The sequence below is a fragment of the Babylonia areolata genome, chromosome 9 (assembly GCF_041734735.1).
Source record: "Babylonia areolata isolate BAREFJ2019XMU chromosome 9, ASM4173473v1, whole genome shotgun sequence".
Lineage (NCBI taxonomy): Eukaryota > Metazoa > Mollusca > Gastropoda > Neogastropoda > Buccinidae > Babylonia > Babylonia areolata.
Genome location: NC_134884.1, coordinates 20,362,028 through 20,385,404, shown reverse-complemented (window position 1 = coordinate 20,385,404; position 23,377 = coordinate 20,362,028). Strand labels below are relative to the sequence as shown.

Sequence of the window (23,377 nt, the reverse complement as noted above, 5' to 3'; positions counted from 1 at the left end):
CACACACACACACTATATATATATATAGCTACACACACACACACACACACATACAGCCAGATACACCTCTCTCTCTCTCTCTCTATATATATATATATATATATATATAGAGAGAGAGAGAGAGAGAGAGATTTTACCTTTCATTCACCTAAATAATGCCTATTCATGCATGTGACTCAGCTCTACATAAATAGGCTTCAGTCTTTTACCCATTGTTCTTTATTAACACTTGGAACTGGTTGCGCATGCATTCATTCCCAGCAAAACAGGTATAACTGCTTGCACGTACAGCCCTAAGCAGACATTGTAAAGATCACCTCCCATGTCCCCTCTCATCCCCGCCCCGATGATCCCCTTTTCCGTTCACCTGGCTGGTGCAGGTGTCCTGCCTGACTTGAAGTACGTACAGACGGGCGCAATAGCCAAATGGTTAAAGCGTTGGACTTTCAATCTGAGGGTCCCAGGTTCGAATCACGGTGACGGCACCTGGAGGGTAAAGGGTGGAGATTTTTACGATTTCCCAGGTCAACATATGTGCAGACCTGCTAGTGCCTGAACCCCCTTCATGTGTAAACGCATGCAGAAGATGAAATACGCACGTTAAAGATCCTGTAATCCATGTCAGCGTTCGGTGGGTTATGGAAACAAAAACATACCCAGCATGCACACCCCCGAAAACGGAGCATGGCTGCCTACATGGCGGGGTAAAAACGGTCATGCACGTAAAATCCCACTCATGTACATGTGAGTGTATGTGGGAGTTGCAGCCCACGAAAGCAGAAGAAAAAGAAGAAGAAGTACGTACAATCAGCAGATCTGAATTTTCAAGAAGGAATTTTGTTCAATGTCCTGGTCCTGTCACACACATACTAACGGTGCCCTTCCCCAACCCCCCACATCAAACTTTTTCTTCTTCTTTTTTTTTTCTTTTTTTTTTTTTTAATTGTAGCATAATCTGAGTTGAACTCCCTGGTTTCCTTGCTCCTCCCCACCCACCCACCCACCCACACACACACACCCCTTCCCTCCCAACCTCATCCACTTGTTTTTTTTCTGCGTGTGTGTGTGTGTGTGTGTGTGTGTGTGTGTGTGTGTGTCTGTCTGTCTGTCTGCCTGTCTATTTGTCAGTCTCTATGTCTGTGATTTTTTAAATGTAAAGATTGAATATGTGCGCTAGCATGTGTGTGTGTACGTGTGTGTGCGTGTGTGTGTGTGTGTGTGTGTGTGTAAGTGTGTGTCTGTGTGCCCTTTTGTCTGTATTTCTGTGTCTCTGTGAATGTGTGTGTGTGTGTGTTTGTGTATGCCTGTCTGTATGTCTGTGTTTTTGTGAAAGTGTGTGTGTGTGTGTGTGTGTGTGTGTGTGTGTGTAGACAGGTCAGTAGAAAAACAGACAGACAGCTAGGCAGACAGCTATGTCCTGAACACTGCGAAAAGTACCTAGCCTATTGCACAACATATTCCCTACATGTTGCAATACTATATAATATATAGTTTCTTCAGTGCTGTCAAGCAAGGAGCAATTCACACTTTCTGTCACTGAAATAGAGACAGACAGAAACACACAGGGACTGTGTGTGTGTGTGTGTGTGTGTGTGTGTGTGTGTGTGAGAGAGAGAGAGAGAGAGAGAGAGAGAGAGAGAGAGGTAGATGACTGAGGGGCAAGGGAGAGAGAAAAACTGAAAACGATAAGCACATGTATATAAACACACACACACACACACACAGAGACAAGACATGACATGACAAAATTCTTTATTTCAAGGATAATAGATAAGTACTGGTGTGCTTTTTTTTTTCTTTTTTTTTTTTTACATCCAGTCCCTGCCCTGAACAGGGTCTACACTACACAATATTAAATAAAATGAAAGCATGGTGTTAGTAGAGATACATAACAGAGAAAGAGAGAGAGAATGAACGAATGAATGAACTTTTTATTCAGATAAGGCCAGAGCCCCTTACTGAAGGGGGATTCATTGATAAATGATAATGAGAAAATGACATGACACAGAAAATAGACAATTCAGATCAACCAAAAATAGTTAACACAAATATTCAACAACATTCACGAGATAACTGTTCATAATCTCTTCAATGGTTCATGTATATATATATATGGATAAGTTATACAGAGTAGATTCCTGTTTTAAGACATATGAGTAAATTGAACCTAAAATTAGTCGTATCCCTATAATATTTTGGTTGAATAAGTTTTTGTCTAAGGTCACACAAAGCAGAGCAACATAACAAAAAAATGTAATTCATCCTCTTTACCCAGACTGCATAAACGGCATGTATTAATGGGTTCATTTAGAATGCTATACATAAAACTATGAGATTTGAAATACCAAATCTAAATTTTGTCAGTGCACATTTTACATACCTGTTCAGTCCTAACTCAATGTATGGCTCACTCACATGCGATGTTTTAAAAAGTCTAAACTGTGCAAATCTATCGCTAGTTTGTATATGATCGTGCCAATCTTGCCACAACTGTGCAAATCTATCGCTAGTTTGTATATGATCATGCCAATCTTGCCAGCCGCAATCAATGATAATACGTTATACAAAGAGAAAGAAAGTCGACCAATTCATTTCACACGTACCAAACATACTACTAAAGGTTTAGTTTTCAAGCGGCGCAGCCGGCTATACTAAAATACAAAATCACAGTCTCTCTCACCTTGCTATCAACAACACAAGACGCCGCTCCACCTGCTTGCAGTGCCTTGCTGAACCGCAGCGTTCCGTTGACACACTGACACAAATGTTGTGAAAGACAGTTAGCAGACGCCGGAAGTTAGGCACCAAGGGGCGGTTACTCTCGCCAGCAAGGGAGAGGCGCTGTAAACAAACGCTGGCAGGTGCTGTGGTTAGCCCGACGTAAGACTAACGCTTCGCAGTGTACATTCGACCAGCGAAGAGGCAACAACTGACCACAACAGCTCTCAGGAAAGCCCAGCTACAGCCACGCCAGACGCCGGACCAGTGACTCAGCACGGCAGGCATATTGAATTTTCTACAAACTTTGGACACAAACAGGCACGGGAACGCCTACACACCCCCACTACGAGGACGACAACACACACAGACGGGCCAGCCCACCGGTAACGATCATCCAGCCCTATTAAAGAGAAGCAAAACGGTCAGTAGCCATTTAAAATTGTCCCTCTAAAGTGTATTGCCCGATGATAGGCCATTTTGACAGAAAGTTAGGGCATTGATCACTTTACAAATAAGAACTGGTATGGGTGTATGTGCAGACAACGATGCTCGACTTCAATGTTATGAGTACAGTAGTACCCTTCGCTTCGCTTACGACGATGAGTACAGTCAGCGAATTCAAAATTCTCCCTCCTGGATTTAGCCCCCTAGGCGTCATTCGTTGAGTCTATTTTTACCTCAACCCCCCTACACCGTTAGTTTTGGCCCCGGGGTAAAATCTGGCTTCTCCAGCTGTAACCAATACGTGTCTGTGTTCCTGGAATGACCTCTGCAGGAGAAAACCTCAACTAATCAGAACTAGCCCCACCTAGCTGGATTATTACCCCCCGGGGGATAAGTTTAGCAGACGGTTAGAATCAACGCTGGCAATTAAAGTGGAACTGCCCAACGTCAGTTTGCTCAGTGCTTCTGTTAAGTTGTAATAGAGGGGATGAGGAGTGGGGGAGGGGGAGAGGGAGTGAAGGAATAAGGATAGGCTCAGTGAAAGCTAACCCAGAACCACCCAGCCCTTTATTTTTCAATAATTATTTATTATTACTATTATTATTATTGACCAAAACCCGCACAAAGAGGAAGGGGTGTGGTGGGGGTCGACCATGACTGACTAGCCTGAAATGACGCCTAGGGGGCTAAATCCAGGAGGGAGATTTTTGAGACTGTTACGCCGAGGATATTGCCAAGATCAACGCTCCTCTCTCTCTCTTTCTCTCTCTCTTGACAAGAGTACTTACAGCATCGTAATTTTCACATAGACGTGGATAACGACGCGAACCGACCCGAGCCATAGGTGTGTGTGTATGTGTGCGTGTGTGTGTGTGTGTGTGTCATATGTGTGTGTGTGTGTGTGTGCAAGTCGTGTTCGCTGTGTTACGACTCGTCACGAGCATTTTTTTACATCTGATGTTGAACATACGATTCACCTGTTTATTTTTCAGATCATGGAGCGAGAAAACAGACTCCTGTACTCCAGGAAAGCTTTACCAGGTTATCTTTTATGTTTTCCTTTTGGATCTTGATATATTGTTCCTGGATATGGCATTTAAAGTAATGGTGTGAGTTTCCAGAAACATATATTTAATCTGCCACAGCCCCAGTGTAGTAAAATATTGTTTGAAACTTAGTGGTAATTTCTGACTATGAGTATGAGCTCTACTTTTCAACAGATCATTTGCAATTACATTGCAATCAGCTTGGTTACCTGGTATACCGACTTGAATACCGGGTATACCAACCTGGTACCGGCTATACCGGTCTGGCTACCGGGTATACTGACTTGAATACTGGGTATACCAACCTGGCTACCCGGTATACCGACTTGGCTACCGGGTATACCGACTTGAATACTGGGTATATTGGTCTGGTATACCGACCTGGCTACTGGGTATACTGATCTGGCTACCTGGTATACCGACTTGGCTACCAGGTATACCAGCCTGGCTACCGGGTATACCGACTTGAATACTGGGTATACCGGCCTGGTATACCGATCTGGCTACTGGGTATACCGGCCTGGCTACCTGGTATACCGACCTGGCTACCGGGTATACCGGCCTGGCTACCTGGTATACCGACCTGGCTACCGGGTATACCGATCTGGCTACTGGGTATACCGACCTGGCTACCTGGTATACCGACTTGGCTACCGGGTATACCGGCCTGGCTACCTGGTATACCGGCATGGCATGGGAACACGTGTATCTTTCCACTTCTGTTCTGATCGTCAAACGCCAAGATAAGATCACGCGTCTGTGTGTGTGTGTGCGTGCGTGCGTGCGCGCGCGCGCGCATTAGTATGTATGTTATATGCTAAGTGTGTATGCACAGAGTTAGTGTCTGTTGAACTTATGTAGCATGCATACATGAGGTTGCCTGAGTATGGATAAGTTAGTGTGTGTGTGTGTGTGTGTGTGTGTAAATGATGTAAAGAATAAATAACTTACATGATTAGTAAACATGAAATAAGTTTAAGATATGTTGTTACATAACACTTACATCAATTTAAGTGAAACCATTACAGTGGAGTAGTAATGAAATTAGTAGATCATGTAGCAGTGCACATTCATCATACACTCATGCACACACACATATAAATGATATATATGCAAAAGCATCCCTGAAATTAAAAAAAAAAGTATTTTAAAACATTAGAGCTGTCTCAAATTTCATGCCTGTGTATTTCAGATGATGATCAGTATAAAGCCTTAAGGGCAAGTATTGCACACAGTGGACGAGGAAGACCACCATCAGCACCCAAGGTTCCATTCAGCAACAAACTCTTGATGCAGTTAAATATGTTAAAGCATCAAGAAAACAAAACCTGGGGGGAAATGGAACATTTTCTACACAAATTGTTCCCAGAGTGTACCTTTCCACGTGTGGTGTCAGTAGTTGAGCGCACTGTTAAGGAATTCAGCAAGTGTGAAACGATGGTGCTGAATGTTTTTTACAAGAAAGGAAAGATTCATGCATCTTCCCTGGCCCCTCCTGTGAGAAGTTTGGAATTAGGCTTAGTTGTCCAAGTCAAAGACTTCTGTTATGTCAGATATGCATATTTACAATTACTCTGGTGATATCTGACAGCATAGTCTCATCATGATTGTAAAAAACTTGCTCATTTGTTACTAAAAACCATATACTTTGTGACTGTTTTCATTATTATCTGCATTTCTGATAGCATTAAGTCTTCCAAAAAAACTGTATTCTACATGCTTTTCTGAACATGCACATATTTGAAATGTTTTTGTAGCATGAAAACTTTCTGAGATATCAACATTATAAGTTGGCATGTTATCACTGTGAAATCAGGCCATTCGACACTTGACAAAACTGAATATTTTGCTATTTTGGAGGCACTGTCTCTATCAAAGCATGTTCTTGAGTAGGCCAGAAAAAATTCAGCATAAACTAGGTATTGGTGGTACCAAGTACAGCAAAGAACAATGTGGTAAGTCTTCATCTTAAAATTTTATGACAGTCTAAAAATAGCAATTTGTTAAATCTGTCAAAACGCGTCATTTTTGCACATTTTTAGATGCCGTTTTCTTAAAAACTACTGGGTATAATGCAATGAAAATTTGCATGTGAACTTAGTTTTTTATGTTCTTTCCAATGGTGTAATTAGTTTTTAGATATGTTGAAGTTCAAAATTTAAGTGGTCCTACCTACATTCTCCCGACAGACGTTATGACCACCACTACCATCATCAAGACAGATATATCCATCATCAAGACAGATATATCCATCATCACCTCTTGGTCTTGCTGTCCTTGTGAACAATCACACAAATATTATACTCTTGTTCCTGATACTAGACATGTAGACCTCTACCACCACAGCAACAGCTTGACCAATACATCATCATCTCTTCTTGGTCTTGCCTGATAGTTCCAAGCTATGACAACAACTCTATGAATCTATCATCACCTCTTCCTGGTATTGATGGCCTTGCTAACATACAGTAACAATCACACGCATAAACACACTCTTAGAATCTATCACCACCTGGCACCACCACAGCAACAGCTCTTAACGATCTGTCATCATCTCCTCTTGGTCTTGCCAGCCTTCGTCTGCAATGCCGGCGCCTCTCCTTTCTTCGGGTCCTTGGCATCGCAGAACTCCCACAGACGGTCCAGAATCTCCACTGTGCTCAGGTGTTTCGTCTTCATCAGCAGCCGGTGGCCGTCCACTGGAGGGGGGAGGAGGGAGGGAGGGGGGATGGGTGGGGTGACAAGACGGAATGATGTGATTGAATGACAACAAGATCACACTACAGGTGCACACACACATACACTTAACTGCACACATGTGGATGCATACACACTACATGTGCCCACACACACATACACACACAACTGCACACAGGTGGATGCATACACACTACATGTGCGCACACACTCATACACACACTTAACTGCACACATGTGGATGAATACACACTGCATGTGCGCACACACACATACACACACTTAACTGCACACATGTGGATGAATACACACTACATGTACGCACACACACATACACACTTAACTGCACACATGTGGACGCATAGACACTACATGTACACACACACACACATACACACTTAACTGCACACATGTGGACACATACACACTACTTGTGCACACACACACACACACATACACACACTTAACTGCACACATGAATATGCATACACACTACATGTGCACACACACAAACATACACACACTTAACTGCACACATGTGGATGCATACACACTGCATGTGCCCACACACACATACACTCACTTAACTGTATACGTGTGGACGCATACACACTACATGTGGGCACACACACATGCACACACAGCGCGTGCGCGCACACATACACACACACACGCAGAGTGAATATTCTGTCTTCATCACCAGTCAGTGGTCGTCCCCTGGGGAGTGTCATGACAGATTGCTGTGTTAGATTACCATGGACACACACACACACACACACACGCACCTGTACACACACACACACAGAGGTACAAACACACATACACTGTCACACACACACACATACACACAAATGTTGGCCAAGTGGTAACACGTCCTCCTAGGAAGCAAGAGAATCTAAGTGCACCGGTTCAAATCCCACAGCTGCCAGAATTTTCTACCCATCCACTAGACCTTGAGTGGTGGTCTGGACACTCTGGGCACTCGTCATTCGGATGAGACGTGTGTGCAGACCTACACACACACACACACACACTCTGAACTACACACCACTAACACTCAAACACATATGTGCAGATCTGTACACACACACATACAAACACAAACACAGTGACACACACAGACAAACACACACACACACTCTCTCTCTCTGAACTACACACCACTAACACCACTGACACTCAAACACATATGTGCAGATCTGTACACACACACATACAAACACAAACACACACACAGTGACACACACAGACAAACACACACACACACACACACAGTACACACCAAAGATAACATCAATGGCTGGCTCAGTTCCATCTGACTTGACGTCCACCTTGAGGTAAGTATTCTGGTTTGTGTTCACAATCCTCGGGGTGTGCATTTGAAAGAGAACCTCCCTGAAACAGTCAGTGTCTTTCAATAATACTATTAGTATTACCACTGTTAACTTTATTTTTTATACATGGTTTCTCCCTTACCCTGGTGTTTTTGCTGAAAGAGTATGCGTACAATGTGTGTTAGTGTGTGTGTGTGTGTGTAGTGTTGTGTGTTAGTGTGTGTGTGGTCTTGTGTGTGTGTGTGTGTGTGTGTGTATGCACGTTCGCCTGCGCGTGCGTGTTTCTGTTGTTCTTTCTACATTCCTCCTCGTAAAATAACATGTCCTTGACAAATTGAAAACACATGCAAACGTTTAGTACATCGTTCGATTTTCTCGAATAAGTACTTCACGATTTTTTCAACTATTATTTCCTAAAAATCTAGAAAATTACCTGATGGATCTGACATTTGATGTGTATGGATCGAACGTAAATTTCATGCTTTTCACGGGTCTTAAATGATACATTTTCAACATCTTCGCAATCCTCCGGTGAGCCATTTTGGATTTGTGCTGGGCAACATAACTCTTCTTCACTTCCACAAATATGAATGAGTAGCCTCCCTTGAGTATGGGGACACAACACTGAGATCGTATTTATAGGTCAGTGGGACACAATCGTCTGCCACGATGTCCCTGTATTATGACTACGGAAAAAGTAACGTGGTAAGGTCTGGTCAGTCATAAGTTCAGAATTTCGTATGCATCAAACATCAAAACTAGCAGTGATATAATCGCGCTTTTTTTTTCGTTATAAAGAATTTTAGCCATATGATAAACTTAGTAAAAAGGCATATGACAGTCCAACTCGATCTGTTCCTTCGTTTTGTTGCTGTTTTTCTTCGTTGTATTTTTTATGCAGTTGCGTGAAGAAACCGTAAATATTTTCATCATTCTTAATTGAAATCAGTGATTGTGATTACAGTTTGAATTCACTAAGTTATATTCTATTTTTGCATTGTCCCCATGTGAGACTAAGTATACATGATACGTCATTTTTTGCTTTCCTTTATTACTGAGTTGCCGGCCGTGTCTCAATGGCAGCGATACTGCAGCAGCCGGATTGGTTTGTGCTGTCTTGATATCAGTTTTCGCTATTCCGACATTTTTGTCTATATGTGTCTGTCTCAGTCTCGATCTGCCGGTGTCAGTCTCGATGTACCGGTTTCTTCTTCTTCTGCGTTCGTCAGCGATGGGCTGCAGCTCCCACGGCCAGTTCATTGACACCGTCGAACTATGTACACGAGTGGTCTTTTACGTGTATGACCGTTTACACCCCGCCATGTACTGAGGCAGCCATACTCCGCTTTCGGGGATGTGCTTGCTGGGTATGTTCTTGTGTTTCCATAACTCAAGTCGGCGAACCTGCCACCGACTCGGAACGCTGACATGGATTACATGATCATTAACGTGTGTAATATTTGATGATCTTCGATCTGCTTGCGTATACACTGACTGACACGAAGGGCCGGGTTCAGGCACTGACTAGCAGGTCTGCATAGATCTATATGTTGACATTGGAGATCGGAAAAATGTCCACTGTGACCCTTTACCGGCCACCACTGAGGCGCCGTCACCGAGATTCGCCGGTGTGTGTGTGTGTGTGTGTGTGTGTGTGTGTGCCAGTGTCACTGAGTGTGTGTGTGTGTGTGTGTGCTGTGTGTGTGTGCCGGTGTCAGTGTGTGTGCGCGCGCGTGTGTGTGTGTGTCAGTGTGTTTCAGTAATTGTGCAGGGGGAAGGGGGTGTCAGGTGCTGGATCGGGGAATAATCCCATCCCCCCCACCTTCCCTCGAGCCCCCACCCCCCCTCCACCTCCCCGGACCTCGCCCTCCACACACACACAAACACATGTATGTGATTTTTTTTTTTTTACATTTGTATCTTCGTAATATTTGTAGGGGCTGTTGTTGGCTTTTACAGTTATGGTCCCCATGTTGTTTACTTGTCTATGTTGTGATAATGCACCTGACCAAATTTCTCCAGTTGGAGATAATAAAGTTATTCTTATCTTATACACTCTCACTCACACATACACACAAACTCTCTCTCTTTCTCTTCATATATCGCCGGATTAATACCACTGCATGCTTGTGCCTCTGTGTGTGTGTGTGTGTGTTATTTTTACCATGCTTATGCATTAGTGTAGTAGAGTATTCGCATTCTATGACTTTTAGTAGCATTGTGTAGCTGTGCAGGCAAGTGACATATATATTGTAGTTTTGTGTAGTGTTGACTGACCCCCGGCAGTGTTTCAGGGCAGTCAAAACTATCGTAGATACATCAAAACTAACTAGTGTGGAAACTAAACGTTGTAAAAATGTTAAACATGACTAAGGTCAAATTAAAAAGTAACAATTAACTGAACACACAAGACATTCATATAAAGGCATCACTTTGTCCATATTCACTTAAAAAATGCAGTATATAACTTTTGAAGGAGATGCTGAAAAACAGGAACGTAAACATGGCGCACATGATAATATGCATTCATTCTACACAATGCCATACATTTTCAGCTTGATACTACTGATTTTTTTTGATTTTTTTTTTCTTAGAAATTAAAACAAAGTATACGCATTGTGCGCGGACTTTCGCATGTAGGCTACACACACACACACACACACACACACACACACACACACACACAATGTGATTCGATTTGAACGTGAGCGCACGAACAAGTTCCTCAATCATTCCATGTACCCCCCTTCCCCCCACACCCCCACACCCGCCCCACTCCCCTAAGGCAAGGTTGCACTAACTGGGGCGAGACCACACATGGGAGGTAACCCTTAGTGACACTGACTGGTATCGCCGTCACTGTCAAATTAATGTGAATCTGAAAACGAAATTAATCAGTCCGACAGAAAACGACGTGGTTCTGTAACTGATACTTGTTCTCGGTATTAATTTATCACATTCGAAGTTGGGTTCAGTTAGATTCCAGAAAACGTCAGTCTGGTCCGTCAAACCGCCACGTCTATTCAGTAAAAGACTGAAGAAGAAGACCGAAGAGTAGCAGATGCCTAACTCCACATATACTCAGATTGGGGATTTTCAGTTAGATTGTTCTGGTCAATTATACCCCACTTTAATTTGTGCGGTACTGACGTACCCAACTGTGTACTGTGTACCCAAATGCAGGATTTTGCATGTCATGGACAAACAGTGACAGTGCGCCTAGTTTCACTGACCAATGATTATATGAGAACAATGTTGTTTATATCTGAAAAAGGTTAATGTCTTTCGTTTGATTAATCAAAGGTTAATTGAAGATTGGTTTTTAATAACTTTGTGAAGAAATGCTAAACAGAAACACAAGTTCAGTGACTATGAGAGAGAAAATTAACAGAAAGAAAAAAAGATCAAAAACAAGGGGAAAATTGACTTCATCATACAATGATTTTCCACAGTTTCAGTTTCAGTTTCAGTTGCTCAAGGAGGCGTCACTGCGTTCGGACAAACCATATACGCTACACCACATCTGCCAAGCAGATGCCTGACCAGCAGCGTAACCCAACGCGCTTAGTCAGGCCTTGAGAAAAAACAACAACAAAAACAAAAACAAAAAAAAAACCGGGGGAATAAATAATAGATAAGCTTACATAAATAAATAAATAAATGAATAATAATTTCCACAGACTTCCGCTTAGATTGCGTTGAGTTGCATGACTAAATAGACTTGGACTGAGTTGACAGCTGCTGGGGTGAAAACTGAATTTTCCCCCTCAAGTATGTTTTGTGAGGGAGATCTTTTCATGATGTACACCGGTGCGGGCATTAACCGGAAGTTTAAAGGGAAATAATGGTTGCTCCATGCTTGTGGACCGGACCAAAGGCAGCGATACGTGTAAGAATTTATTTCAGACGTTTTTCATCAGCCATGTTGGACTGTGAAAACTGCATATGAAGATCGATTTAGAGTGTGCAGATGATATTAACTGTTACATTGTTTCCTAACATCCCAGGAGTTAAAAAAAAAACAATGGTATTGATGATGCCAAATGGCGTTTGATGTCTCCGGCACTGGCAGTGTCTGCTAACCAATCGCTACCGGCTACTGTGGCGGGTGTGGCTATTTATGCCCATGTCATAAGAAAGAAACAACAGCACATTACTCTCGGCGGCCTCTAAAAATGACTGTGTTTCTTTCTTGGTACATTTCATACATGCTTGTTCTTTGCCAACTCCAGATCCTGTTTAACCACCAGCTTGTTACTATATATAGCTTGTTGAAAAGTCTGAAGTTTGTTAAATGAAACTGTTGTACTGCAGCTTTTTTGTGTGCTGTGTAGACTTCCCCAGTTTAGACAAAACAGCTGGGCTGATTGATTGAAGGAGGCGCCAAAGCATTCAGACTTATGTGTATAAGGAATGCTGCATCTGCTTCAAAGAAGAAAAAAGGCACATGCCTGACAGTGCAGGAGCCAAATGCTTCGGTCAGGCCTTGAGAATACACAGTTTACATCATGATCATAATCAAGCATTGATGAAACGAAGTGTTTAGTTATAAATTGAATTAGATGTGTACAAATGTTGTATATATGATCAGATCCATCAGCACATAGCGTATGCAAGTTTCTGTATTATCTTCTTCTGACTGAAAATTCTGAAGCAAAGCAGTGCTGATGAAGGTGATTGACTAGTTCTTTGTCCTGTTACAGAGGTGAAGTAGACAGGCATGCATGCAGTGATTCACTTATTTCAATGCACACATGCACACGCACAAAAGGGAGTGGGGTGGGGATTTGATTTGATTTGATACGGATAATTATAATTATATATAGCACCCATCCTCGGTCAGAGACCAAGCTATAAGCTCTTCACACTCAGGGTCATTTGCACAACAACAGCTGCCTACCTTGGTACAACTGACTGACGGCTGCCATTGGGCACTCATCAGTCGTTTCCTTCGTCATTCAATAAGAGTTCAGACACATACAGATACATACTCAGACAGACATGGGGAGAGGTATTATGATTTTTTTCTTTATGAAGCTTGTGGATGGGTGGTGGGGGTGGAGTAGGCATTGATTGATGAAATATTGCTTTTGATTTGTTTCAAGCCTGTGTTATCCCAGTTACCAGTCTGAAACACTAGCTGGTGTGTCTTATAGTTTTACAGCAACATGTGTTTTCAAAGTCGCATGCACACAAACACATACACACATGCGTGTGCGTACACACACACACACATTGACATAAACATGCACATGCACACACACACATACACACTCTGCTCATGCACACACACACATTTTCACATGCGTGAACATTTGCGCATGCACATGTACAAATGCGCACAAACACACACAGACACACGCGCACAAATACACCAACTATACACCACACACACTCAAATACACAAACTCCTACACCCATCCTGAACTTTATCTTCTCCACAAGTGCGCATTCTGCATATTATGTATAGTTTATTAGAAACCATATTTGATTCTTTTGTTTCAGGAAGCACTGTTTATCCTGTGACCTGTGAGTCAAGTCTGCAGCAAGAAAAACATTCTCTTATTAAGTAAAAAAGAAAAACAGAGATAACATTTTATGACATCCTTAATTTGCATCATCTGCAGCACAAAAAAACTTTGACATTGTTTACATTCACTCTTCAAATTTCAATGCCTGCAAGCTAAAGGACACCTCAATTCATCAACACAACTGTGCACCTCAAAAAGATCATTTTCTCTCTTTGATACAAATAAAAACATTTAGAATACAGTCAGATTCCAATACCAATTTAGAATGGAGTCTTCAGGAGATAAATTTATCGACCACAAGGAGTCAGTCATTAGCGTTCCCAGACCTCGCCAGCTTAGTGCTTTAAAGGTGGATATCACTCCACCTGAAGATGTCCACAGCTTGAAAAACATCCAAGCAGCTAATGGCTCTGCACTGTCAGAATGTCAACTTTCAGTATCTAAGATTGAAGGAAAAGTGTCGTTTGAAAATAACCAAAGTGAATCTACAAGTGAAAAGTCTGTTGTCATTCAAGAGTCATTGTCATCTAAAGAATCATCATCGACAAAGACTGTCAAGAAATATGCGACAACCATATACACTCAGAGGATCAGTGGAAGAAAGCCCAGGTCCTCTGACAGTGGTAGTGATGTTTTATCTCCAACTACAACAGTGGCTATGAATGCTTCCTTGTCTGGAAACACAACCCCAGTTGAAGCTGGTTCACCAAGAGAAATCTGCAGTGTGCAGTTTAATGTGGCAGGCGGGATGACGTCCAGCACAACAACGGCCTTCTCCAAGATGTTCACCAAAACCGTGGAGGCCACAGAGGTCAGCACCAAGGAGCGCCACCTGTCTGAGTGCAGATTTTCCATCGGAGGGCCTGCAGACAAGCTACTTAGCCAGGAAACTGGCCTCAACCATAACGCTGTTGACTCCAGCGTGGATAAAGAAGACATCACTCATGAGACAGAAAACCAGGAGAAAGAGAACGATGACAGCGCTTTCAGTTTTACAGAAGCGTTAATTTCAGTCAGGTCTGAAGAAGAGAAAGAAGTAGCTGAGTACTCTCCTGGGTTGGCCATACGGACCTTGACTTTGGAAGATCTACAGGAGAAAAGGCTAACCCCAGATCGAGAGACAGAGCTGAATAATAATCCAGCATTAAAAAGCACAGATATGTCAACAACAACTTTAAATTCTGAGTCCACAGCTGTATGTCAGGAAAAAGGGTTTTTCTCATCATACGCTGAGGCTGCTGGCAACAGTCTGTCCATGCCTGAAAACGTATCCCAGGAAGGGGTTTTATTCTCAGAACACAACACATCCCAAATGTTGGCTTCGGAGACATCCACGTCTGTCACCATGACAAAACAGTTAAGCAGTTTGACATCAGGAGGCCAGATCCTTATGCAGTGCACTGAAGAATCTGCTGCCTCACACAGGAAACCCCTCTTCAACCCCATCGAAGTGGAGCGCAAGTTCACAATGGCGGAAAACACAGAGGAACGTCTGAGGGCTTTAGGCGCTCGACTCCACAAAGAAAAGACCTTCACAGATATTTACTATGACAACGAAGTGTTTAACCTCATCACCACCGACTGCTGGCTGCGGCGCCGCAATGATTCCTGGGAAGCCAAAGTGCCGCTGAAGATACAGGATGCTGGCGCCATCTTCTCCCCGGCGTCTCAGTTCCAGGAGGTGAGGAACGAGAGAGAGATCTCCACCTGGCTGGTGGACCAGATGGGTCTGGAGCAGTGGATGAGGGGTGACCCCATCGATCTCCTGGTGCAGGCCGCAGGGCTGATGGAGTTTGCCAAGCTGACCACCACACGGCGCACCTACACCCTGCCATCCTGCATGGTTGACCTTGACCTGACGGACAATGGGGTCCAGGTGGGGGAAATTGACGTCATGGCCGCTTCCCCAGAAGAGCTGCCTCAGGCTCTGCAGACCATCAGCAGTGTTGCTGAGCAGCTGGGTATGCAAACGCCTGTGGTTGTCTTTTGCTTCATTTGATTTGATTTAAAGATAAAAATGATAATGATATGAGATTTCTGATTATGAGTCAGTTTGTTTTATTTGTAAAGGAGCCTTTAGTCCTTAGCAACCTTCAAAAAAGGAAAGTAAAATTTTCTACATTTTGATATGAAATGAAGGTTGTTGTTTTTTTGTTTTTTACATGTGTTTTTTACATAGTTGACAGGGTTATAATGTTAACAAAGATAGTACCAAAATTGTCAGTATCACTTTTGATGCATTATGAATGAGACAGGGAGAATGGGGGTTGAGTGGGGGGGGGTTGAGAAAGAGTGGTCATGAATGATTCATGTAAGTTGTAAAATTTTCTTTCTTGTAAAGTGCCCTGCGCACTTAGTCTTGGAGAGAAAAGGTGCTATTCGAATGTACACTATTATTATAATATAATGTATAATCACATATGAATAAATTACATTGCTCGTTAAGGAATGTTTGATTACTCTGTCGCCATTATCTAAGGATGATTACTTGCAGAGAATTTAGTGGTTTGTTTTCCTGTATACCTTGTGTATACACAGCTATGGCTGTCTCAGGGTGATTCACCCATTAGAGGTTTCTTCCTTCAAAACACCCTCTTCTGAGTATGTTGAGGGCCCTTGCATTGGACTTGGAGTAGAGGCAAGATTTGTAGGGAATATCTTTTTATTTATTTGTGTCTTACATAACCTCTTATATTTAAGTAAATTTTGACTGCGTTTCTTTTGAAACTGATCCATTTTGCACTAAAGCCTTTGAGTTTTTAGTTGTAGAATTGAGTTCATTTAAAAAAAATTTATTATTAATTTAATCTGCAATCAAGGCGGTTAGGCTACAGATATGACATTTGAAGGAATGTAATTAGTATACACTTACAAACCTACTTTTGCAGTGATATACAAGTCATATTGATAATCATAATTGATTATAATGAATAGAATTTTTTTTGAGGGATTTAATTTTACAGAATGAGTGTGCTTACAGACTTTGCACAACAATTCCGTTTCATGAATTTCAAGAGGAATAATCAGATCCTCTCCCTCTTCCCCCATCTCTTTGTCTGTCTGTCTGTCTCTCTCTCTCATTCATTCATTCACTCTTATTAATTCTGTCTGCCTGCCTGTCTTGTATGCATGAAATTGCACACATCTATTCATTCAGATTCATAATCTGTCTGGTATGAAGAAATAAAAAAACCACTCTGACTGAATGATAAAAACATTATTCCATTAATAAATCAAGTACTTTTTGTATTAACTAATACAGTGCATGGTAGTCCTTCATTTTTCTCTTATATTATGATTATCCATATGTGTTGCATATTCTGCCCCAAGCAGACAGTACAATGATTAATGCCAGTTTTCTTGATTTGTAAGGATCAAAATTCATATTCTCTGACATCGTATTAATCCAAGCTGTTCATCAATATAATCTGTCCTTCAGGGTTGTCACCCCTGACGCTTGTCTAAGGTTGCTGAGGTAAATTGAATGTGATTGTGTACCATGCATGCACAATACAGTCAGAAATGTGCACATATTGTCATGAATGTGAAGATGTATACTGACTACTGGCCTGTGGTGTACAGACATGATCACTTCAACCTAATAATAGTACGCATGCTTGCTTTTGTAAGCTGCTTGACAAGAAATGGTTGACATTCTGTGGAATCATGTTATTGTTTTTTTTCCCTTTCTTTTCTGTTTTGCACTGATGGGAAACTGTTTTGCTTTGTGCCACAGTTTGATTGATTTGTAAAATGCAGACTATATAACTTATTTTTTTAATTCAAAAGATGTCTGGGATTGGGTGTCTGTTGAATATGACATGTCAGACATGACACTTGACAGAAAGCCAGTAAAGGTTTTGATTAATGGTAAACTTGAAGAAATATATGTTTATGAGTGTGTGTGACTACTGTACTTTTTGGCCAGTTAGGCGCTACATTTAAAAAAAATCAAACCTGACCTTGGTGTTATTTAGGCTGTATGCTCCCTATCTGTGTCTACAACAAATCTGCTTCCAATCCAGTATTCTGAAGATGACTTCACTATCAGAAAACATCTACTGTAAGCAGAGACAAAATGATATGCATACACACATTCACACGCACACACATGCACATGGTGCACACAGGAAGTTAGTGAAATTCTTCACATACATCCATTTATTGTACCATACTTTTAAATAATATACTGGTTATGCATGTATGTGCGTTCATGTGCGTGTGTGTACATATATATTTTGAGTGACTTTCTTTTTCCTTTGTGATAAAGAGCTTGTGCAGTCTAGAAATATTAGTAATAAATCCAGGTCTTAAGTATCAATTGTATGCCTTCAGTTTTTTTTTAAGGACCTAGTGTGCATTACAGGTCAGATTGTCAGACACTATTGTATACCAGGATACTTTTTTTCCTCTTGGGATTGTGTTACTTTTGTAAGCGTAATCAGTGACACAATGTTTAGGACACAAAAAGTTGTGACTACACTTCACACTCATGCATACTGATCTTATTTCACCCAGTGTTAAGAGTTTGAAATGTGTGTTTATTAGTTGTATTGTGCAGGGGGGTGGGGAAGATCAGCTTGAGAATAATGGACTCTTCAGAACATGGTAAATGCAACCAGAAGAAGAAAAAAAAGAATCTCCCAAACAAAACAGTCATATGGATGTAATGAAAATACTGTTCTGTCATACATCATTGAACTTGAAAAAAAAAAAAGGAATCAATCAAAATGAAAATGGAATGACACTTAACATTGGGCAATTTTCCCACTCTTAATGTTTGAAGTTCTCTGCAGTTATGAATCTTGATTTCAGTGGAAAAAAAAAACTCCACATAGAATCATTCCAACTCTTGTCAGTGTTGTGTGAATCTGAAAGGCATGGCATGTCTGTTGGTGTGGTGTTCAGTGTTTAGTCCACAATCATGCAGTGTTTGCAATGTTTAGATTGCATTGGTGTTCATGAGGGAGGCCTTGTAAATATGAGGATTTAAGGAGCATGGCAGCTTTCCCTTTATGGCGTAGGTGTTTGTGCAAATATAACATGCATGCCATCATTGGACAGGTTGTTTCGGTTGATGGCGAGAACACGCTTCCAGTTGTGTGTGTGTGTCAGATGGTTTGTTTTTGACTGCTGCTTTGTAGATGTGTGTTTTTGTCAATTGTTGTTATTTTTGTGTTTGTTTGTTGTTGTTTTTCTGCTGCCGCTTTAGCCATCAGTCGATAGGTTGATTGGTTTTGTGGTTAATGTTTACTGGACATGGGATGGGGTATTTATTGTGTTGAGATTTTTTGTTATTGACAACAAAGTACCTCTGCCTCATAGTTAAACAGATGTGGTGATTGATATGTATAAATATATATATTTGTGTGTTTGTGTGTGTGTGTGTGTGTGTAGGCAGGATGTGGTGTGTCGAGTGTTTGGACAAGATGTGGTGTAATGAATACTCTACATATACACATGCTCTGAAAAGTATATATATAGCTGATTATGCATGTGTGCATGTACATGCCAAATGTATACAATTTATGTATAGATTTGTTTGTACACATATGTATATATTGTACATATTATAACCGTGCACAAGCATACACATGAAAGTGTGTGTAAGCACACATACCATGCACGCGCGCGCGCGCACACACACACACACACACACACACACACACACACACACACATAACAGGCTTACTTCCATGTGCAGAGCATTATTGGTTCCAATATCTGTATACATGTATAAACCCATTTTGTTTGCATGTTTGTGAATCTTTAAACCACTTGATATCTTGTCACAAGCAGGCTCTGAACACAGTATGATGTGTGACTTTTGCATGCAGCATCCTTCAGATACTTGAGATCTGTTACTCTTTGTGACAGTGCACTAAATTTATCTGGTTTCTTTTTTTTTCTTTTTTTTTTCTTTACTTTTTATTACCCTCATTAACCTGAGCAGGTGTGCAGTGTTTATTATAGAATTACGTTTCTCGTGTTGCCTGTCTATCTAGACTGCCACCCTCAGCAATTTTCTTGGTATCGGAAATGAAACTTTTATTTGATTGTGTTCCCCCCCCCCCACCCCCCCTAAAATAGTGATATTTGATCATTAATGATACTCTTAGAAATGAATCTTTTGTTAAATTAATGTTTTTTGTTGTTGTTGTTTTCATAAAAGAGATATTTGATGATAGTCTTCAAAATGAAACTTTCATCTAATGTCTTTTCATAAAAGTGATATTAGTTGATACTCTTTTTATATGTTTTATTGGAATCAGCATAAAACCAAGTATGTAAAAGGTTGTGATGAACCCTGTCTCAGTATGTTACAACCTAATTGGGATTGAAGAGGAATAGGTGTGACCGTCCACCACAGAATGAGTTTGCTGTTGCCTTCAATTCGAAATACTTTATTATCTGCTTCAACCAAAAACAGAAAATTTTCTTTAGGGTCACTTAAAATAAAATGCCCGTCAGCAAAAAACAAAACAAAAAACAAAAACAAAAAACAAAACAAAAAATACTGACACACCCTTCACTTATCACCATGCACACATCAATTATTATGTAAAAAGAAAAAACATGTTGTCTTTCTGGTCTTTTTTTTTTTTTTTTTTTTTAATATTTTTTTTTTAACGAGTGTTTGTTTCATCATCATTATTATCATCATATCATCAGTATTCTTAATGCAAGGCAGCTGCATGATCTGATATTTTATCATATCCGTTGACACTGGTTTTTGTGTGCAGGTGCAAAGAACAGGAACACACAGCTTGGCCAAACGATGTTTCACCTTCTGCTCTTCAACGTCTGTGTCTTCAGCTCTGTAATCAGCTATGCCCTGTATTCTTCTCCTGTCACTTGACTGGTGTCTTTAAACCTGTACTGTCTTTGTCCTGTCACAACCTGATCTTTCTCAGGAGACCTGGTGGTGTATGAGCTGTCCAAGGGTACCAAGACCATCCTGCGGGAAGTAGGGCACAACAGCCAAGTAGTTCAAGTGTTGGACTTTCAGTCTGAAGGTCCTGGGTTCCAATCCCAGGCTGTGGCACCTTGTGGGTGAGAGGTGGGGTTTGTTACCATCTCCCAGGTCAACAGATGATCAGGCCTGTTAGTTCCTGAACCACCTTCATGCGTATACACATGCAGAAGCTAAAATGCACATGTTAAAGATCTCTAATCCATGTCAGCATTCCGCCAGTTGTGGAAACAAAAACATAGCCAGCATGCACACTTACGAAAAAGTGGAGTATGGCTGCAACTTTGGCTGGGTAAAAAACAAAACAAAAACCGGTCATGCATGTAAAAGCCCACTTGTACATGGCATGTAAGTGAACATGGAAGTTGCAGCCCACTAACACAGAAGAAGAATTCTAAAGGAAAACAGAGAAAACCAACATGAAGGACATGGTGAGCTTGCCACTGAGTTCAGTTTACTGGTTTGAGATGGACGTAAGTGCTGTTATTTCTATTGTGCATGATGTTTAACAAAATATTGCTCTGTGTAAGATAACAGACACCAGGCTATTTGGAAGTAACAATGCAGATGAGTACTTTTTGATCAGAATTTATCTTGGAAGTTCGTGCTCTGCTGTCATGATTTTTCTTTTTTTGTTTTTGTTTTTTTTCTAGTTTGTGTTTCCAGTTGTGTTATATGTTTTATTGTCATATTGTGGGTACCATGACAAAGTCGGTTAGGCACTGGACTTGATGCCCCATTTCGGCATGGTGATGTGTCCTTGGGGGAAAAGCACTTTTCTCTGATTTTCCTCGCTCAGTCCAGGTGTGAATGGGTACCTGGCCTAGGTCGGGAAAGGTTCAAGACACAGAAGGAGAGGGCTAAGCCCCACCTTCCTGTGCTGAGCCTTGGACACAGTGAACTTGAAGTCACTGCCCTTTCAACTGTACAAGGTTATGGGACCTGTCACCTTTTAACTTTAAAAAATTTTTGTTGTTTTTTTTTTGTTTAATACTTGTAGAGTTTGTTGTTTCTTCTTTATGCCGTCATTCAGTCCATAATGTTGCCAAAGGAGAATTTTGTTTTCAGAAGCATCTCATGACATATCTTCTTTAACAGCCACTAATTTTTTTTTTTTTTTTTTTTTTTTTTTTTATAATGTTTTTTGTTTTGTTTGCTTACTTTTGTGTATGTCCATGTTTTCCTTCTCTGGTTAAGGAAAACTGAAAAAATGGACAGTTATGTATTTTTGTTCTGTTAGTCTTTTTTTGTGTGATTAAGCTGTTACAAGTGGTATTTTTTCCGTTTAATTGTTTTAAGAGTTCAGTTGTTAGTGCCCATCTCACATGCACAGTTGAATATATGCTGTGTTTTCAACTCACTCTCTAGTATCTGCACATTCAGGCATGATTGCTTGGCAGATGTTGTGTAGCGTATATGGAATTGACCGAACACAGTGACGACTCCTTGAGCTACTGATATTGACACTGATACTGTACACACACACACACACACACACACACACACACACACACACATGTGTATGTTAATGCACTCATACATGCACTTAAACAGTTATTTATTGATAGCCTACATGTACATAAACACTCACATGCAGTTGTAGATTCACATAGAATTGACAAGAATCTTTAGTCTTCATGTGTTTTTAGACAAGTTTAGTGGAACAAAATTATTCGATAAAATTGCATGCCATGAAACTCATTTCAGTTGATTGTACCACACAAAGCCATGCATTTGCTGCAAAGTGATGTGAAGTATTCTCTTCCTAAAGGGCAGACATGAAGAACAATACTGAGAGTTGGAAAAAAAAAAACCCAATGAATCAGATATATAGAGCAATGTACCAATGTTGAAATGAGAGAAGGCGGCACACATTTGACCAAAATATTTTTACGCATGTAATATGAATCAATCTTAGGTTTTCTGGCTGTATGGATTTGATCAAAATGATATTTTTAGCTCTCAGATCCAATATCATATGATATCCATTTGTGAAGATTTCTCATATTTGGTATTTTGGTATTTTGAGTGATCCATTTTGTTTGTCGTTTCCAGTTCATGGGTTGTGTGTGTGGTTGAATGATCTGTTTTTGAGAATGATGCGTGTCCTTGAAACATCTTGATCTGTTCCTCTGCACCTGTAATCAGCTCCTCTGCTTGGTGATCATTTCATCATCTGGAAGTGTGTGTTTTCTTGTTCAGGTGTGACATTTAGTTTTCTTTCAATTTTCTTTCATTTTTATTTGTATGAGCTGCCCCTCTCATGATCCTTATCTACAGGTTTGCGCTCTTTGTTGGTTGTTTGGTCAGCTTTCTGTTCTTGCTGTTTCTCTCTTCATGGATGGATTTGAAGCTTCATGATTTCAGGTGGTTGCACATACTCTGTACAAATTCTTGATAGCAGTTCCCCTTTACTGCTGGTGTATATTTGATACTGGCATTTATAGTTGTTTTTTTTTTGTGTGTGAATATTTTATTGATTGCTTGGCATTACTGCAGAATTAGATGAATATATTTCAGTGGTATACAGGTTATGGTATACAGGTTATGATCAAGTAGATGACAGATTTTGTATGGCTTTAGATTTACTGCCATTGCTTTGTTATTAATGATATACACAATATTACATTA

General features: G+C 40.8%; 3 protein-coding genes across 4 annotated transcripts in view; 1 reads left to right on the top strand and 2 right to left on the bottom strand.

The window, feature by feature from the left end:
* Positions 1-4,165, bottom strand: part of LOC143286121 (nose resistant to fluoxetine protein 6-like) — a 44,200-nt gene extending 40,035 nt beyond the window's left edge. Inside the window, exon 1 of the mRNA XM_076593713.1 lies at positions 2,681-4,165. The gene's annotated coding sequence lies outside the window, so the exon portion shown is untranslated. The remainder of the gene's footprint in view (positions 1-2,680) is intronic.
* Positions 4,166-4,587: 422 nt separating this feature from the next.
* On the bottom strand, positions 4,588-8,798 carry LOC143285777 (large ribosomal subunit protein mL53-like). Its single transcript, XM_076593194.1, has 3 exons — positions 8,676-8,798; positions 8,191-8,303; positions 4,588-6,910 (listed from the first exon to the last, which is right to left on the bottom strand). Exons 1-3 carry the CDS (start codon positions 8,780-8,782, stop codon positions 6,762-6,764), a joined length of 369 nt encoding a protein of 122 aa, XP_076449309.1. The 5' UTR covers positions 8,783-8,798; the 3' UTR covers positions 4,588-6,761.
* A 3,290-nt stretch (positions 8,799-12,088) lies between these two features.
* Positions 12,089-21,761, top strand: LOC143285776 (uncharacterized). 2 transcript variants are annotated; one of them, XM_076593193.1, is made up of 4 exons: positions 12,089-12,131; positions 13,748-15,734; positions 17,213-17,248; positions 20,517-20,649. In XM_076593193.1, the coding sequence occupies exons 2-3, from the start codon at positions 14,039-14,041 to the stop codon at positions 17,236-17,238; spliced, it is 1,722 nt and encodes a 573-aa protein (XP_076449308.1). In that variant the 5' UTR covers positions 12,089-12,131; positions 13,748-14,038; the 3' UTR covers positions 17,239-17,248; positions 20,517-20,649. The 2 variants fall into 2 exon arrangements, with proteins under 2 accessions (XP_076449308.1, XP_076449307.1); XM_076593192.1 differs by lacking the exon at positions 17,213-17,248 and having other exon boundaries at positions 20,517-21,761.
* Positions 21,762-23,377: the final 1,616 nt, after the last annotated feature.

Excerpts from the sequence above, each read along its gene's own strand:
- LOC143285776 (XM_076593192.1), top strand. The coding sequence starts at position 14,039 with ATGGAGTCTTCAGGAGATAAATTTATCGACCACAAGGAGTCAGTCATT. Across the intron at positions 15,735-20,516 it reads CAGTGTTGCTGAGCAGCTGG|GTGCAAAGAACAGGAACACA; the intron begins GTATGCAAACGC and ends TTTTGTGTGCAG.
- LOC143285777 (XM_076593194.1), bottom strand. The coding sequence starts at position 8,782 with ATGGCTCACCGGAGGATTGCGAAGATGTTGAAAATGTATCATTTAAGA. Across the intron at positions 8,304-8,675 it reads TCAAATGTCAGATCCATCAG|GGAGGTTCTCTTTCAAATGC; the intron begins GTAATTTTCTAG and ends TGACTGTTTCAG. Across the intron at positions 6,911-8,190 it reads AGCCATTGATGTTATCTTTG|TGGACGGCCACCGGCTGCTG; the intron begins GTGTGTACTGTG and ends TCCCCCCTCCAG.